The sequence below is a fragment of the Arachis duranensis genome, chromosome 8 (assembly GCF_000817695.3).
Source record: "Arachis duranensis cultivar V14167 chromosome 8, aradu.V14167.gnm2.J7QH, whole genome shotgun sequence".
Taxonomy (NCBI): Eukaryota; Viridiplantae; Streptophyta; class Magnoliopsida; order Fabales; family Fabaceae; genus Arachis; species Arachis duranensis.
Window position 1 is genome coordinate 41967224 of NC_029779.3, and position 19799 is coordinate 41987022.

General features: G+C 36.4%; 3 protein-coding genes across 3 annotated transcripts; 1 reads left to right on the top strand and 2 right to left on the bottom strand.

Annotated features, from left to right (window-relative positions):
- Nucleotides 1–5: 5 nt before the first annotated feature.
- On the top strand, nt 6–3606 carry LOC107462869 (pentatricopeptide repeat-containing protein At3g57430, chloroplastic; the record flags this gene model as incomplete). The annotated part of the gene is made up of 1 exon (XM_016081548.3): nt 6–3606. A coding segment is annotated over one exon (2610 nt), but the record flags the coding sequence as incomplete, so codon positions are not given.
- Nucleotides 3607–5041: 1435 nt separating this feature from the next.
- LOC107462912 (pentatricopeptide repeat-containing protein At4g20090) lies at nt 5042–10082 on the bottom strand. Its single transcript, XM_016081585.3, has 2 exons — nt 9676–10082; nt 5042–7730 (listed from the first exon to the last, which is right to left on the bottom strand). Exon 2 carries the CDS (start codon nt 7576–7578, stop codon nt 5593–5595), a length of 1986 nt encoding a protein of 661 aa, XP_015937071.1. The 5' UTR covers nt 7579–7730; nt 9676–10082; the 3' UTR covers nt 5042–5592.
- Nucleotides 10083–14419: 4337 nt separating this feature from the next.
- Nucleotides 14420–17735, bottom strand: LOC107462916 (nudix hydrolase 16, mitochondrial). The gene is made up of 4 exons (XM_016081588.3): nt 17633–17735; nt 16732–16846; nt 15424–15507; nt 14420–14883 (listed from the first exon to the last, which is right to left on the bottom strand). The coding sequence occupies exons 1-4, from the start codon at nt 17701–17703 to the stop codon at nt 14623–14625; spliced, it is 531 nt and encodes a 176-aa protein (XP_015937074.1). The 5' UTR covers nt 17704–17735; the 3' UTR covers nt 14420–14622.
- Nucleotides 17736–19799: the final 2064 nt, after the last annotated feature.

The following is a 19799-nucleotide window of genomic DNA, read 5'->3' on the forward strand; positions in this document are numbered from 1 at the left end:
TCCCTAACTCCCCTGCCATCCCAACCATCCACCCTCCTCCGCCATCCGCCACCCCAACAACCACCACTACAGCCGCCACTGTCTCTGAACCCCATTCTTCTCCATCATGGACGGATCTCCTCCGCTCCCAGGCTCAATCCTCATCGTTCCACGAAGCCATCTCCACCTACACAGCCATGATCGCTGCCGGCGCTTCTCCCGACAACTTCGCCTTCCCTTCCGTCCTCAAGTCCGTCGCCGCCGTCGGCGACCTGGATCTTGGAAAACAGGTTCACGCCCATGTAGTTAAATTCGGTTACGCCGGCGCCGTGCCCGTGGCCAACTCCCTCGTCAACATGTACGGAAAATGCGGCGACATCCACGATTCCCGCCAGGTGTTCGACAAAATCTCTGACAGGGACGATATCTCGTGGAACTCGATTATTGCCGCGGCGTGCCGGTTTGAGCTCTGGGAACTGTCCCTACAACTCTTCCGCTCAATGATGTCAGATTTCGTGGATCCCACGTCATTCACGCTCGTTAGCATTGCTCATGCGTGCTCCAACATTGATGATGGTTTGTGGTTTGGAAAGCAAGTGCATGCTTATGGTTTGAGGAATCATGGTTTGGGAACGTTCACTAATAATGCTTTGGTGACAATGTATGCCAAATTGGGAAGGGTTGATGAAGCTAAAGCTTTGTTTGATGTGTTTGATGATAAGGACGTGGTTTCTTTTAACACAATTATAAGTGCACTGTCTCAGAATGATAGATTTTTAAAAGCTTTGTCATATTTAAGGCTTATGGTATGTAATGGTGTTAGGCCTGATGCGGTTACCTTGGCTAGTATTCTCCCTGCTTGCTCTCAATTGGAGATGTTGTGGGTTGGGAAGGAGTTGCATTGTTATGCAGTGAGGAGCGCGGATTTGATTGGGAATTCGTTCGTTGCTTGTGCCTTGGTTGACATGTATTGCAACTGCAAGCAAGCTGAAATGGGGAGGAGAGTTTTTGATGGGGTGTTGAGGAGGACTTTGGCTGTGTGGAATGCTATGATTTCTGGTTATGTGAGGAATGAGTTCTACGAAGAGGCGTTAGAACTCTTCATTGAGATGCTTAGTGTATCAGAACTTTGTCCAAATACTACCACATTGTCTAGTGTTTTGCCTGCTTGTGTGCCTTGTAAAGGATTTTTGGATAAAGAAGGGATCCATGGCTACATAGTGAAAAGGGGACATGAGAAGGATAAGTATGTGCAGAATGCACTTATGGACATGTATTCCAGGATGGGGAAATTAGAAATTTCGAAGAGGATATTTAGCAGTATGCATAAAAGAGATATAGTGTCTTGGAACACAATAATCACTGGCTGCGTTGTCTGTGGTTTCCATGATGATGCGCTTAATCTTCTGCACGAAATGCAAAGTGGTCAAGGAGAAAATAGGAGTTACATATTGGGTGATTATGAGGATAATGGAAGCCTCCCGCTCAGGCCAAACTCGGTGACACTGATGACAGTGCTTCCCGGTTGCGCAGCTTTGGCTGCTCTAGGTAAAGGCAAGGAGATTCATGCTTATGCTATCAAACAATTGTTGGCAACAGATGTTGCAGTGGGAAGTGCGCTAGTTGACATGTATGCAAAATGTGGTTTCTTGAAGCTCTCTAGAATAGTCTTTGATCAAATGCCTATGAGGAATGTTATTACTTGGAATGCTCTTATCATGGCCTATGGAATGCATGGTAAAGGGAAAGAAGCTTTGGAGCTTTTCAGAAGAATGGAGGCAGAGGAAGACAACAATGGAGGAGTAAGCCCAAATGAGGTGACCTATATCTCCATTTTCGCAGCATGTAGTCACTCAGGGATGGTGGATGAAGGCCTTAGTTTATACCATACAATGAAAGTTAACCATGGAATTGAACCTACGGCTGACCATTATGCTTGTCTTGTAGACTTGCTTGGTCGTTCTGGTCAGGTGGAAGAGGCATATAAACTGATCAACAGAATGCCATCCAACATGAGTAAAGTCGATGCCTGGAGTAGCTTGCTCGGTGCATGTCGAATCCACCAGAATGTAGAAATTGGTGAAATTGCTGCCAAGCATCTACTTGACTTAGAGCCATATGTAGCTAGTCATTATGTTCTGTTGTCTAACATATACTCTTCAGCTGGACTTTGGGATCAAGCAATGGATGTTAGGAAGAAAATGAAGGAGATGGGAGTGAGAAAAGAACCTGGTTGTAGTTGGATTGAGCATGGTGATGAGGTTCATAACTTTTTGGCTGGTGATTCTTCACACCCACAGAGTAAGGAACTCCATGAATATCTTGAAACACTGTCGGAAAGAATGAAGAAGGAGGGATATGTACCTGACACTTCATGTGTGCTTCACAATGTCGATGACGAAGAGAAAGAAACCATGCTCTGTGGGCACAGTGAGAGACTTGCAATAGCTTTTGGCCTTCTAAACACCCCCCATGGAACTACCGTTAGAGTTGCTAAAAACCTTAGAGTTTGCAATGACTGCCATGCTGCTACTAAATTCATATCAAAGCTTGTGGACAGGGAGATCATTCTAAGAGATGTAAGAAGGTTCCATCATTTCAAAAATGGAACTTGCTCTTGTGGTGATTATTGGTGAGATGTGTAAAGTGAAATATCTGGTTTTCTTACTTTCTCTTTCCTCTCAGCTCCCCTTTCCTAGAACATTGAAACCCCAGAGTTGAACAACAAAGCCTTATGTCAATAGATGGGGTTGGCCGCATGAGTTAAATGAGCCACTGCATGTTGCCATGAATCCTGTCTAAACCCAGCCTCATTCATGCTTAATTTTTTTCCAATCGGTTGAATCTTCCTAACCACTAAGTTATCTCTCATATGATCTACTCATTTGACGGGTTTCTTTTTCTCTTCTCCCAACATGTCGAAATCACCTGTAAGATCTCTTTGGAACGGAATACTAGCTCGGCAGGAGTTCTATTGGGCGAGTCCTAAGGATACAAAATCGTTTTTTGAGGCATGGATTGATTGTGAAATGGGTAGTGTGGAGAATTAGGAGACTGAAAATATTTGAAAATGTTGATTATAAGTTAGAATATGTATGGAAGTCCCTTGTGTTACACTGTAATGACTAATGAATGGTCCACGGGATTAAATAAGAAAAATAACCCACACTTGGGTGTTAGAAAAGTGGTACTGGATGATGTAGGTTTTGGAAAATAAATTCTAGTTATGTACCTCTTACATGCCGGATCAAGACCCTTGGTCGATTGGGCGTTATTATTATAAATGGAATTGCATAATCCTTACATTTTCTTGTGATTTTATGGTTACAGACTCTTTCTGTGTGGTTGATATCAGTGCACTTGAAACATCAATTCTGTTTATAATGGAAGAGAACATTTGTCAACTGCCTCAAGTGAATATAATTACCTCAAACCTGTTGCTGGTGACTTGGACAAAAAGGGGAAAAACAATTCAACTGGAACATGAACTTCTCAAGAAATAGGTTCCTTCCAATTTGGTGCAAAAGCTACAGGATCTAAATCTGTGCTTATCAAGGGAAAATGAGTGGAGGGTTTACTGTATGTGGTGTGAGTTTGCATATTATTCCAATGGGTCAAATGCTATTAATCTTCTCCATATTTTTTGCTATGTTATGCCCTCCTTATTGGTAGAAAAAAAACAAAGATGGGAGACCTTGAGCAGAATCAATATCTTTGCTATTAACTATATTCAATTTTCAATTATATTCACCACAGTTTATTACGCACTATGCTGTATGATCTCACATATGAACTCACAAATACTAAGATTCCTGTGGGTCACTAACCCCTAACCATAAGTTACTAACTAACACATCATAAAATACGAAGCTCACATATCCAGTACGTCATAATCTGTCATCAGAAAGAACCAACATTTCTCACAGTTCAAAAGGTTGAGACAACACTTTTCACCATTTTGCCACAAATATTTGTCCATTTGCAGGTTTCAAAGAAGTTCAGAGCTTAACATTATGGTCATAGACATTGTTACAATAGAGGTTTCGAAAACGAGATCTTAAAACAATTAACCCACAGAAAGTCAATGTACAACAGATGACTAAACTAATGACTGAATAATCTGGTTTGTATATCAGTATATGGTTCGATTATGATAAGGGTAGGTTATTGGGTTAAGGAGCTATGCTATGTATGTGTCACCGATTCTTATTGTTATTATTTTTCTTTTTGACATGATGGAACAACAGTTTAGGTTGTTTTTATATTAATTCAAAATTATGAATTTAAGCCGTGAAATTAGTTTTCTAATACAATCATTAGATTAAACTATATAGTATATACATTATACCTTTTAAGTACGACTCTTCATTAGCCCTAGGGCTGGAAGTGAGCCGAGCTGAGTCGAGCTAGAACAAGCTTAAACTCGGCTCACGAAAATTGAGCTTGGCTCACAACTCAACTCATTAACAATCGACTCTATTTTTTAAACTCAAGCTTGGCTCACCGAAAGCTCATGAGCCGACTCAAGCTCACAAGCCGACTTAAATAATATGAATATAATCTATAATTNATATATATATAAAATTATATATTACTATTTTATATGTATATATAATATTAAATTTAAAGTATTAACTAAATGTATATAAAATTTGTGTATTAATAATTATATATATAATCGAACCAGCTCACGAGCTAATGAGCTAAGCTTATCTAAATTCAAGCTCGACTCATTTAATTTATGAACTCACTTTCAGGCTCAAATTCATCTCATCAACTCCCGAACTCAGCTTATCGAGCTATTAACGAGTCGAATTCGAGCTATTAATGTAAAATGCTTGTACACTATACTATCTTTTTTGTATTTTTTATACACTATAATCTTTCTTTTGGTTATACTCTACATTTCCTTGTATCAAGCGTGATTAATGGATAAGGCAAATTGAAAAGAACAATAAACGGATAAAGAGGATAAAATAAGCAAATTCAGTATTGTTAACAAAAGACAGAAGAGACAGATCTCGTTTATATAATATAGTAGCATACATGTTAGTATAGATATGTTGTGTTCAAACTTGTAAATGCTGCTCATTATATTACAAGAAAATAAATCCTCTCAAAATTTTTTTCTCAATTGAAGATGTAAAATATAATATCTAACCCTTCAATATTTTCTCTCATGTTTTCTCCTAATTCTATGGTGAGAAATCACACTTTACACTCAATCTCAAATGAAAAAAAAATTGAGAGGAACCAATTCTATTTTACAACTTCAAGAGACCAAAAATGGTTATAAAGGGAATTCCCCTTATACAATGGTATAAACATCATGTGATCTCATTCACAATTACAAAACCATGCCTGTGAATATGCCACTTGATGGATCTTTTGTTATACCAGCTATGTTTGCAATGTTCTCAAACCGCCTATATACAACAAAAACAACTGCAGCAACTTGATATAGCTCCCTTTAGCCCCAAAAGGTAGAAAAGTTGTCAAATATTATGTTACCTTGGACAACCCTACAATGATAACAAACAAAATCACACTGCAGATGCTATCCAAATCCCAAAAGTTTCAAGTAAACTGTAGTTCAATAACATATGCAAGAAATCAGTGACACAGCTTGCTCCAACATTCCCGAATGGTTTCTCGAACTTTTTTAGGTTTGCAAAGATGTTTTACAACTGTGGCCCAAGTAGAACCCTTTGGAAGTAAAAACTTCTGTAGCATCACCTCTATTGTTTTGGAAGCACCTACTACTTTCTGTCTCTTAATTAGGCGGACTACAAGTTCATCCAAAAACTCTGCCCCATCTTGAGGCGGGTTCACTCTTTCTCTTAAAGCTCGCAAGAAAATATCGCAAGTAATATAATCAGGGTCACAACCTTGATCTAGCATGATATTTAGAACATCAATGGCGCGAGAAATGCTATTCTGCATGCACAAAGCATGGAAAAGTATGTTGTAGGTAACCACATCAGGTTGTGTTTCAGGCTGACAAAGCATCTGGTGAAAAAGCTTTAGGCCCTGTTCTACTAACTGAGCGTTACAAAATCCATGAATCATTGAACTGTAAGCTATAACATCTAGTTTGATTCCTCTACTCAGCATTTGCTTCCACGCCATTAAGGCCTCCACAAGCTTCCCATCCTTGCATAAGCCATTAATAAGTATACTGTAAGAAACCTCATTATGATTAGAATTACTAGCAGTCATCTCTTTCCAAACAAGAATAGCGTTATGGCTATCACCTATGTTAAAAAAACCCTTCATTAAGGAGCTATAAGTAAAAGAATTAGGCAGGTAACCTTTATTCTTCATTTCAACTAGGAGTTTCCTTGCTTCATCTGGCTTCCCTACTCGACAAAGACCATCTATAAGAGCACTATAGACAATAGTATTCGGTTGACATCCTTTCTCAACCATTTCCTTCCACAATCGCATTGCCTCTTCTGATTTTCCCTCCTTGAACAAGCCGCTAATGAGGGAAGAGTAAATATGCTCATTCCCACGATGGCCTCTCTCTTCCAAAGATAACAACACACAAACCCCATCAATAGTTCTACCATTCTTAACAAAACCATTAATGAGTGTTCCATACGTGACATCATTAGGCACACATTTATTAGACACCATTTGATTCAATAGATCAACTGCCTTATTCAACTTACCTTTGAGACAGAGGCCATGAACAAGGGCATTATATGTCATCTCATTCGGGACGCAACCTTTAAGAAACATATTATCGACTAGCTTGGAGGTGCGCTCCAAGTCACCTTTCTTACACAATGCATTGATTAACACATTAAACACTGCAGGGGTAGGGAAGGTACCTTCAATCTGCATCTCATCTAACAACAAAACGGCCTCATCAATCCTACCCTCCTTGCACAACCCATCCATCAATGTAGAATATGTATAAGTATCAGGAGCACAACCCCTAGGTGGCATTTCCCTGAACGATTCAATCGCTTTATCAACCAAACCAAGCTTACACAATGCCTTAATAATCAAGTTAAAAGTGAGTACATTAGGTTGAATATTCAAACTCGTGGATGCATCAACATCAGAATAAAACTCCAATGCACGATTGAATAAACCCTCCTGAATAATCACATTGAGAACTGAATTCAAAGACTTCACAGTTTTCTTACACTGAAACTCAACCTCCATTCTACGAAACAAGTCCACAGCTTTCTCAGGCAAATGGGCTTTCCCATAAGCTTTAAACATAACAATGAAATTCTTTTCAATAAAAACTCTCTTTTCACGCTTCATTTGGTCTAAGACCTTCTCCAAGGACACAAAATCAAAGGAAGAGGCATAATTCTCAATAAGGGAATAGAAAGTCAAATCACCTGGACTGTAAGAACCCCATTTACGAGAACCCCTATTAGTACCTGATGTGAAGATATCAACTGAAACTGGAGGAGAAGGTGAAGGGGGTGGTTGGGGTTCATGTGTGGCACCGGGAAGGTGGGGTTTCCATGTGGAAGAGTAAGAGCAAGAAGGAAGTGTCTGCATTGAAGGGAAACCCAGCTTCAGGTATGTTCGTAGACAAGTTTTGAGTACTTTGACATTGGCAAAGCATGGCATGGATCAAGAGAGAAATGGGGGTGTTTGGATTGAAGAAAATGGCGGTGTTGTTGTTGTAATACTTAGAGGACGTTGTTGTTATTGACTTGTAAGGATAATGATGAGCCGCGGGAAAGTTTCTCTGACCGAATTGAACCACCAACATCCATATCCTATAAACACACCGTACAGCATAGTTATAATCTAATATAAACTTTAAAATATCTTCTAAATTTAAAACATTACATGTAAAAGCATAAATCAAATTATTATCCACATATGCATTTTTATAACCAAGTTGATTGTTTTAAATCATAAAATGTATTAAAAATCTTTTAGCTCATCAATTTAAATAGAAACTCATTAAATTAAAAGACTGATTAATTGAATTGAGCTAATTCAATTCATATATTTCTTCATTGAACTAAGGCTGGTCAAGGTTGATCATAATTTTAATAAGTTTTTAGCATAATTTACTTCTTCCCTAATAAACTTTTAACAAATTTTCAGCATAATTTTAATAAAAATTAACAAAAATTTCAGCACAATTTTAACCAATATTAACCAAGTGAACTAAAATCAATTAATCATTCAAATCAATGATTCAATCCAAAGCCTAACAATACAGCAAATGAGCATAGTTAATCATTTCATGAGGCAAATTTCAATCTGAGTAGCACAATAGCACTAGTAATCCCGGAAAGGATAATGACAGCAACACTAACGAAGAAAGTTATGCAGCAGAAAAATAGAAGAGATGAGTATTGTGCAGAGGAATAATATGATGACTCTTGGAAACAAACCCTAAATTGTTATTAGAAAGTTACTCCTTTAAATCACACTTGGCTAAAGCCTTATACAAGGTTCTAAGAACTGGACCAATCATCAAACCGCTCTAATCATTGTTTTATTGGTTTACTGGTCCAACCGGCCTAACTGTGGTTCAACCAGAAAAACCGTTTTAGAATAAAATAATAAATAAATTATAAGGTGCTTTATGCAAGTAAGCTTATTAGAATATGCAAAAACTCTAAAAACATGAAAAGGTACCTGTTGGAAGTTTCCAATTACAATTGTTACCAAATATATATAACCTTTATATATGGCTAAATTTTAATGGAAAAGCATCTTATGTGCAATACATCATAGAGGTCACATTCAATAATTTTATTAACTGGAAGCTCATTAAAAAAGCAAATAAAACTCCTTGATTCTTTGGCAACAAAATGATTGGAAAGATAAGTGAACATAGACCAGATATGCAGGGGTTGAGCACTGACATTTGGGGAATTAGCAATACTCAACATCTAAAACAGAGAAACATTTGTACAAAACTAGATATTAACCATTTATAATTTGTGGAAGCATAGACATTTGCTTATGCTATTGCTGTGAAACATGATCATTAATAAACTTCAATACTTGGAATTCATGTAATTTGTTTATGCTACTGGTTATTAACAGTCTATATATTTTGCATAACTCATGACATTAGCTTATGTTTTTTTGTGGGAATTAATACTTAATATTCTATAGTTTGTGGAAGCTTTCTTCTCCTTTTAGTTTCTTTTTTTTTTAATGGAAACAAGATTCAACCACAAAAATTTTCAACAACAAAAATTCCATCATTCATTTTAATCAGTTCAAAACAACATACAACTTAGCAAAATTTAACTAAAAAATTCAATAAATAAATCCAGTTCAATGCAACAGAGAAGACTCACTCAATCATTCAGATAAAAGCTCATGTTTTAGCATCATTTTAACAAAGACTAGACGGATTATATTGAACAAATAAAAGCTCACACCTTAACCTAATTTTAACAAAGATTAGCAATATTTTCAGCAGACAGCAGATTGATCACAATTTTAACAAAATTTCAACATAATTTTAACAAAAATTAACAAATTTTTTCAAAGATTAACAAGAATTATCATAGTTTCAGCATTATTTTTTTCAACACAGCACAAAAAAACAACAAAACAGAGTACAGCACAGCAGCAGCAGAATTAATCATTCAACAATAGCATTAACAGTAGCAGAATTCTAAACCCTTCGTTCTCACTCCTGAACAGAGCATAAAAAAAAAAGAACAAGCACTAGCAGTGAGCACCGACCTTCGATCTGAGCAGTTGAGCGCGACGGCTAGCAGGACGGCGACCAGACGACGACCACTGTCATTCCTTCTCCATTTCACCACTGACGACTCACGAGTCACGAGTCACAAGCCAGCTTCCAAGGGCGGAGACCGAACAGACATATCGTTCAGAAGACGACGGCGGCAGAAGAAAAGCAAGGGGGCAGAGCTTCAATCCGCGAAGAGAAAGGGATTCAATCACTTGGGCGGCGGAAGCGCGGGTGAGCAGACGAAGCTGGATGGACAGACGGACGGACGACGGCAATATGCCACTGCTTGCGGCGGTGGTGATGGCCAGGGTTTTTTTTGGCTTTTCCTTATGAATGAAAGAAAGAAAGAGAGAATGGCTTTGCTGTGCTGAGTGAGACTCACGAGGAGGGGGTTTGGTTTGGGGGGAGCGGAAGGGGGGCGTGACTCGCGTGCGGTGGGATTTTTTTAAAACAAAATTAAGCAAAACTGCGTCGTTTTAAAGAACCGGCCCTGATCCAATCTAACCGACCAGTTTTCAACCGGTTCAATAATTTTTGAATGGTTTTCAACTACGGTTTCAGACATCAGACCAGATCGTTTTTAATACCGGTTCTGGTTGGACTAGTTTGACCGATCGATCCGGTCCAATTTTTAAAACCATGCTTATATATTCTTTTTAATTTAGAAATCTAACCCAAGGCACTAAATAAGATAAAGATTACACAAAGCCAATTAATACAATTGGTTACACTTCTTTCAATTTTGTTTTTGATCATCTTGATTCTTTAAAATAAAAGAGTTATTAGAATAAAAATTAAAAAAATGAAGCTCTTAACAAAATTTTCAGCACAATTTTAACAAACATTCACCAAGAAACTAAAATCAACTAATCATTCAAATCAATGATTGAATCCAAAGCGGAAAACAATATAGCAAATGCACATAACTAATCATTCAATGAGGCAAATTTCAATCTGAGTAGCACACTGGCACTAGCAGAATCCCCCAAAAAATTATTCTGAGCAAAAAAATAAGAATAGAGAACGAAAATTAAAAAAATTAAGTCATTGTCTTCGAGAAAAAAGCTGCACACCTACGATTGGTGAGAGAGAACAAGGTTTAGAGACTGAGACAACGCTGAAAGGACGAAGAGAGAAGCCCTTGAGTGTGACGGGAAGCAGCTGTGGCCCACTCCTTGCGGCGGTGGTGGAGGCTAGGGTTGAGGGCAGTTTTGCTTTCTGAAGGAGATTGGCGAAGGGGCTGGGGGCACAAGGCACCATGGAAGAAGAAACGGTGGCCTCTGAGCGCAACGAACGGCAGCGTTAAGGCTCTTCTTGCTCCCTCGTCATAAAAATTGGCATTTAATAAAAATATTAAGAGTAATTTGGCCATAGAAAGCTATTAGGATTAACCTGATAAAATTTTGATGCTAAACAAGGTCAAACAATAAAACTAGAGTACTTAGCTGTAAAAAAAAAATTTTTAGGCATAAAAACACAAAATAAAAGATGATTAATTAACTTAATGAAAGTAAAAAGGTCTTGTAGTAAAAATATGTGAGTATAATGGTAAAGTAATAACATTAGTGGTAAATGCGTCATTAAAAAGCTAAAGAAAACGATAAAAAGAGAATTTAATTAAAGTTGGTAGAATGGTAAAATATGATAAGGCTGAAATATTTTAAGAAAAAGACCGGAAACAAGTTTTTATAAAGGAAGGGCAAATAAGTCCCTTAAAGATAAATTTTATTTGAGATGTGCCGTGGAAAAAGAACTATAAACCTTAAGGTGCTAGAGGTTGTTTATAGGCAGGTATTATCCACTGACGGTTAAAATTCTGTTTCCCTTTTTGTGCACATATTATGGTGTCAAGCTTTGCGACGATTGCCTGTGCTACGGACTGGTGGTATTCTTAACCACATCGGCGCGTATGCACGGACGGACGCAATCGGGTAACGATATCTATGACTAGTTCCTAGGTAACATCGGGTTGCGGGTAGTCAACCGACGCATGAGCTCATGGCCTACATAGGACTAGACATGTATCATATTTGATTGCTGCATTCTCTATGTTTGTGATTGCATACTTGTTCCTGTGATTATGTTGTCTCTGCTTCTTGTATTTCGTGCTTGGTTACTATTCTGCTATACACTCGTGCTTATACCTATTTGTGTGACGTACCTACATAACTGCGCGAAGTCTTAGACTTAGGCTGCGGAACCTATTAGGTTTTTTCGAGTAGTACCCTACTGGGAACCTTAGGTTCTCATCCCTTATTTTTTTCGTTATGCAGATACAAACTGGCAAAATCTTCTTTGAGTTTTCAACCTTAAGATGGGCAAGTAGCAGTAGCATTATCGGTGGGTCAAAGTGACTTCTTTTACTTCCACATAGCACTTCCGTATTTTTTCAGCTACCAGAGATCAGTGACCAGCAGTAGTTATAGTAGTCTTTGCCCTCGCTCTGTATAGACTTTTTAGAGGGTTAGATACTTTTGTAAATATCTATGAAAACAAGTTAAAACGGGTCCTAGATTAGAGTGACTCTTGAAGGTCGAGGGCTGTTAGTATAAATATGGAGTCTGTAAATATTTTTATGAATAAGCAACGACGTAACCCCGTGTGAACTATGATGTAGTAAATGATCCTATATATATGACACGCGATCTCGACTAGCGCTATAGGCTCATATGAGTCATATGCATATATTTAATATAAGATCTAGAGTTTCTAAGAAAAGTCGTGAAGTAGCGCCTGATGGCTAGCATTGGTCATGGCATGCTAGAAGTTGGATCGTTACATCCTCGTCTCGGAATAAACCCGCCTTGAAGCGGGCCAACAATCTCCACAGGATGAAGACGTAGCCTATTAACATGGACCTTCATGATAATTTTTTAAACCACATTGTAGAGACTAATTAGCCTGAAGTCTTTCATGGATACCGACGTTTCAATATTTGGATAAGAACCAATAAAGTCTCCATTATCCTTGGATCAAGAGCAACATCAAAGAATGCCTGCTTAACCATATCCCAAATATTAAGACCAATGATCTTCCAATATTCGTTGAAGAAGAAAGTTTGGAATCCATCAAGACCCGAAGCTTTAAAAGAATTCATGTGAAAAACAGTTGTCCTTATTTCCTCCATAGTAACTAGCGCTGTAAGATCATCGTAAGCTTCCTCATGCAGAGAAGGAAAAAGCAAATCACCAAGACAACCCAAATCAACATCATCCAAATGACAGAATAAGCTTTTGTAAAAAGACTCTGCTTCCTGACTCAAAACCTCCGGATCAGTCTTCCACACCCCATCCTTGAGGAAAATGACATGAATCTTATTATGCCTCATTCGCACAAGAGTTTGAACATAAAAGAATCTTGTATTCCTATCTCCGAACCTTACCCACTGTTCTCTGGATTTTTGAAACTATATGAGCTCTTCTTGCACTAAAGTATTATTATAATCATCAATCAACGGTTATATTTTCTAACGCAAATAAATGCTATCCACCACTTCCAAACGCTTCTACAAATAATTAACCTGGTGCTCTAATTCACATTTCCTAACAAAAATGTTACCAAACACCTTCGAATTAAACTCTAAAAAATTCTTCTACACTTTCGAAAACTTGCCATGAATCCCTCTATTACCAGACCACAATGACTGGTTTACAATATCCTTATATTCGGGATGAGTAGCCCAAGCAACAAATCAAAAAGGTCGATTTCCTTTAGGATGAGGACGATCTTTACAACGCACCAGGATAGGACAATGATCAGACTGAAGCTTGTTTAAAATTTTTGCATATGCCTCTAAAAAGATAGATAACCAACCATTATTTATACAAATTCAGTCAATTTTTTTTTTTTTTGCCAAGTCAAGAATTTGATAGAGATTTGATACATATAATTATATATAATTGTTTTTGGTACAATATATTCTAATTTATTTGTGTATATTTTTACAATTTTACCCCTTCACAAAAACTTTGCAAAGTGTTTGTAATACCAACTACTTCTAACTTAAAGATAGAAAACTAGAATTTTGTAGCCTTGGATATGAGTAAACTCAAGAAAAATACTAATTTGGCACAAACTTGGTTAATTTGTAATTGGTTTCTAAAATTTCTTTATTGAATTTTGTAGTCGTTGTAAAATCATGAGTTTACTTTTTTAATTTGAAATTGGTTTCTCAAACCGAGTTTATAATTTTGCACATGAACTTGACCTCCGCCCCAATGCATACATGTTTGAGTTTCTGGTTGAGATGTAACTTTTAGTTAGTCATGCAGAAGTCTTTGTTATAAGATTAGCTATTTTTAAACCAATGATATTATAACATCAACAGTACACATAAAGTTGAAAGCATAGTATGATGTGGTCGTTTTTATTTTTTAATCATTTTAGAGCATACGCCCAAGAAATGAAGTTGAAAAACAGACATCTGACTAAAATATATTTCCAGTTATAATGAAGCAAATAAAAGATAAAGTGACCCCTACTAGTAAAGTAGTAAATGATATTTTAATTACCTTTAAATTTGTAATATTTATTATTTGTGAACCCTACTATCTTAATTTAAGGGTGAGTAATGTACTTTTTTCTTCTAAAGTGACAATATAACTTTAGCAGAACCGGATTCTATAATATTAGTTACCTGCGGTTTTTACAGAGTGAGTTTATATATGCAATTTAAATCATTTTTATACGGTACGGATCTTAAACTTTTAGAGTAGAGTTAGGATTTTTAACGACTGTGATTCTATGATGGAGAACATGAACGTATAAAGAATTAGAACAACTTGAACGAGTGCCTCAGCTAAAATTCAATGTTAATGAATTACTCTGAATTGAAAAAAATCAGAGACCAATTCCCAAACTTAGAAACAATAACTATGTAATTCTGATGAGATATATCTTTCCTAAAGTAATGTTACCCCTCAGCAAATCGGTCTAGATCAGATAAATCCTGTTCCATTCACCAACTTATCCTCATGCCATTTACAGAAGCAATCAAGAGCATCCCTCATCCATGCATGCCGGAGGCTTCCGAGTGCCTCCGATACAGCCAGCCAACTCCGGTTTCTCGTACTTTGCTCAGGCCATAGCTCAAGTTCCTCCTTGACAAGCAATGCAAACATTGCTGCTTTACATAAACCCTCTGGACTGAACTCGTCTTGGTGGGTCTTACTCCTAAACTCATAGTACCCAAGAAAATCCTGAAACCCAGTAGCCAAATATTTCAACCAATGTTTTTCAGGTATTCACCCAAATGGCAAGATCAAAATACAAAGTAAAAGTATCAATAGACGTTGTTTACTAGTTTAAATAAGCAACTTCAAAAGGATTTTCAAGGGACATAATTACAAGAAACATAGAAAAACTATAAAGGTCTCAAAGAATCAAGAGCATGTCAAAACAAATAGAAGCTACCGATATCTGCAAAATATATCAAAATCAATGAATACCACTAAATTATGTTCAAATCATAATTAAGTACAGGCATATTGAAACAGTTGTGTCATAATACTTCAAACTGTTTAAGGGCCAAATTCACCAGATTTTACTTTCAGAGCCATTGTCAACACAATCTAAATACTACTAGAAGATTACAGTATATTCTCACATGAGCATCTTAGACTCCCATTGTAGAACCATCAAAACATCAAGATATAAACTAAATAAAATTAAAATCATTCTATAGAAGAAACTAAACTTAAATAAATTCATATAGATTCATATGCAGAAAAGATTTTCACCATTATGTCTCCACGAACACCTGCTTCCTCAATAGCTTCTCTTGTTGCCGCCTCTTCAACAGTTTCGTCATTCTCCCAACCTCCCTTTAATGGACAAAGCAAGATCACACTAATTAGAAAATGACATATCTAGTCAGGACCAATTCAAAAAAGAATTAATAGATGTCTCAATCATGATTACATAAACAAAGCAGAACTGACAAGAAGAAATAATTTTAAATCAACCATAGACATCACAGTCAATTTTGTGAGGTAAAATAAGTGTCTCATCAGTAAGGTAATTCAAAAGCTTTACACTGGCCTAGAACGATAACGAATTTCTGGCATAGCTTTAAAGGTGTGAAGCTATTCGATTTTGCATCCACAACGTTGGTATTGAAATAGCCACTGATTTACCATCTCGTTAAAAACAAAGAAAATTTGCTAAATTTAAAGCGAACTATAAATAAATGATGGGTAAAAATTGGAATAGAAACTGGTCTTGTGAGTTCTACCATTCCAGAAGTCAATATGGACAATTAACAAATAGCATTTTGGAATTTAGTTTCACTATGGCACAGGGTACCATCATGCATATAAATATAAACATGCTCCAATTCAACTTATCAACTTTCATTAAATTATAATGTCCTACATCACAAGATCAAGGTAGACCCTTCACGCTCATTAGAGAGCTGTATTATACATAAAAAAGTACGGGCAAATATCGAGACGTAACATAATAGCTTGTTTCTTCTTTTTCCCCAAAAGCCACCAAGATTAGTACTCGAGGCACAAGAACAGCCAGTAAAAATATCGAAACACAACAAATACCTGAATAAAATTGGGAGACCAGCTGCATTGATCTTGCAGAACATTAATAGTTTCAGTATGAATATTTAATGACTTATTGCGGATTTGTTACTGCAGAAAGTAATTGTACCAACCATCTCAATGCCTAAAAAGTTGTTGCAGTAAGAATAGAAATAAATAGATGAAGCAAGAGCTGACACATCTACACTAAGGACGTCTAGGGCACTATGATTTGCTGGTTTTGACTAATAAGAAAATGGATTTTTCGTCCTTAAAAGAATAACTTAAAATCATGAAAACGAGTAAGATACTTGGATAGATACAAGAATAAGGCAATAAAATCCAGAAAATTGCAATCATTTATGATTTCTTATATTCAAATCATTATAAAGTAAGTTTAGAAAATTCTCAATAACATCCAAATGTCACTATGAAAGCCATAATAGTAAATGCCTGACAAAAACATATGAAAAACTGTAGATACAAAAAAGTAACAATTTTACTTAAACATTATACCTTTGGAAACAAAAGACCTGGTCCACTTGGTGAATTAATCAGAAGAACTTCAACATTGTTCCCAGAGTTAGAGTTCCCACAATCACCAGAACTTTTGTACCTAAAGGGAACGCATCTGCAACCCAAATTACATCTCTGGATCAGATCATTAAGAATATACTAACTATATATATAGAATAGAAAGTGAGAAGAAGTATCAAATGTCAAGCAATTCATATCTGAGATGGCTGACATAATAAAAACTGCTTCAGTTTAGAGGCTAATAATTTAGTCTACAGACATCCCCATAGTAATAGAGTTTTACAAGTTTCAGATTCATTCTAATAGTTCGTATAGGTTTTCATCAACAATCTGATAATGATTTTATATTGAGCAACTGTTATTTTGATATAAACGAGATTTTGCACCCACAAGAAGTCATATATCATAAACCTCTCATAATGAGATTATGAATCAACTTAAAGTACATGCAACAGGATGTCAATGCACCAAAGAACACCTTTTATAGCTTCTCCATCAACAAATTGGAAGAACAACCACCAAGCCATAATTTCAACTTTTAGAGCTTGTTTGGAAACCATTTAAATGAGAAAAGAATTCTATTTCCTTTAAGAAAAGAATTAATTTCTATTTGAAACTCAATTCCATGATTTGGAATGACTAGTCATAATTTGAATAAAAAAAAAATCTTCAACCATAACCACCACAATCACCAAAAGAAAAGGCACTATTTATATGCATACTCATAGTTCTGGTTGAAAATGACATTTCTTTTGTCACCCTCAGCAACAATCACCAAAAGAATAAATAAAATAAAATCCAAAACATAACAGTAGTAAAAGAAAAAAAAATACAGAAACAAAATAATGTAATTGAGGAGTGATAGAGAAACAGAATGTACCCAGCAACAAGGCGATAACCGTTCTCGTACCGCTGTTGATGCCGCCCCGTGCGGGCCACCAATTCAGACATAATCACAATCACAATCTCCAAACACACTTCAATCCCAACAATCCGCAAAATGAAACGGGGCCATTGGAATCTCGAGAAAATGAAAACGGAAACCAAAGGCGGTGATCAAAGGCACACAAATCGGAGAATGGTCACGGCCACACCGCATAGCACCGATCCCACCACCATTGCGGTTTTCTGTGCTCCGTCGTCGCTGCGTAGCATCACATCAGAATGCACACTTCGCTTTCTCAGGGTTTGCAAATTAGAGAGAGAAAGAGAGAAGTGGAGAATGAACCAATAGAGAGAAAGCGAGAGAGAGCGAGAAGCGCATAGAACGGATCAGAGCGTCAAAGTCACGTGGATTATGGTCAAAATGTGGGGTCATCGGCCTTGCGTGATTTCACCCTATGTCAGGCAAATCATAAATACACCTAATTCATAATTAACGATACAGTTATAAGAACCCAACCACTTCATTAATTTAGTTATAATTAAATAAATATATAAATTTTTATTAATTTTTTATAGTTACTAGACAAAAATATTATTTTTAAGAAAATTATAAAAAAATAATTAGTTAGATGATGATGTTTTTATATATAACATTTATATTTTAAATTAGGTCATTTAATCGTTTAATTATTTATTTTGAATTTTGAATTGACATTAAATAAGAAGTATAAAAATAGTTATAGACCCAATTTAAATTTTTCGAAAGTAATGTACAAAAGGTAACTGTCAGTTGACATTAAATTAGTCTGTAAATAGAACTTTAGGAACACATTGTAGGAAGTTCAGTTCTTTTGAAAAACACTTAGGTAGCGTTTGTTTGTAGAGACACGACAGAACAGGACACTGAGACAAAGACAATAGGACAGAGACATTAAAAATTATGTTTTGTATATCGTGTTTGGATACGATGGATAGGACACTAATGTAATGTCTAGTATTATGTTTGGATACACATGGACAAGACTGTTTGGATACACATGGATAAAACTAAAATATTATATAAAATGACTAAAATAGCCATGTGATTCCAAATTTTTTAGTATAAATTAATTTAATAATTAATGAGAGTACGTAGGAGTACAGACAGTGGGAACTTGATTTTTAAATGGAAAAAAATTAATTTTTGCACATAAAAATCTATTTTTATTTAGAAAATTAATTTTTTTATCTAAAATTTTATTTTTCTTTTCAAAAAATTAATTTTTCTTTAAATTATATAAAATCAATTACAATTTATAAATTATTTTTTAGCATTTTAAAATATCAATTTTACCTTTATAATATTTATCTTTTAAAAGTTTTTAGACTAATTATTTTTGTTATTATTTTTATTACAAATCAAATAATATAATATAAGGTTAAAATGATGTTGAAGTAAGAATGATAAGGAAATGACAACAGAGAGCTCTGCTAGGGTTTCGACAGAAGAAGTGGATCTAGTTCAACGAAGTACGAAGAAGGTCAAATCTCGTGAAGAATTAGACTTAAACCGACTAAGAGACGGGGTGGATTCTGATCAAGACAACACTCGTAGAATAGATGGCAAGACAAAAAGTTCGTATAAGGAGAGCCTGCTTTCATCTCCAGGTGGCTTGTTGGATAATATGTCTAATCATAATGATGACATGAGTGAAGATCAACCTAACCCGGAAGACCAATGGTATAGGGAGGAGGAGGACCTGAGTGACAAACCTTTCGACCCATGCCCCATTATCCCAGTGTCCAAGGAAGAGTTTGAAGACTGGTGCAAGCCTTGGAAGAAGGCGCTGATCGTTAAAGTTCTAGGCAAGAGAGTAACCCTGGGCTACATTGAGCAGCGGTTGCAGCGCGACTGGGCACAAAAAGGGAAGATCAGCGTGATCGACATGGACCGAGACTACTATCTGGTGCATTTTGTGGAAGAAGAGGACTACTCCCATGCTCTCATGGGAGGACCATGGATGATCGCAGGACACTACCTTATCGTTCAAAGATGGAGACCTTTCTTCCTAGCGACGGAGAACCATGTGAGAAAGATTGCGGCCTGGATTCGCATTCCCAACCTTCCTATTGAACTATATAACCACCGTTTCTTATGGAGGGTGGGTTCGACTATCGGGCAT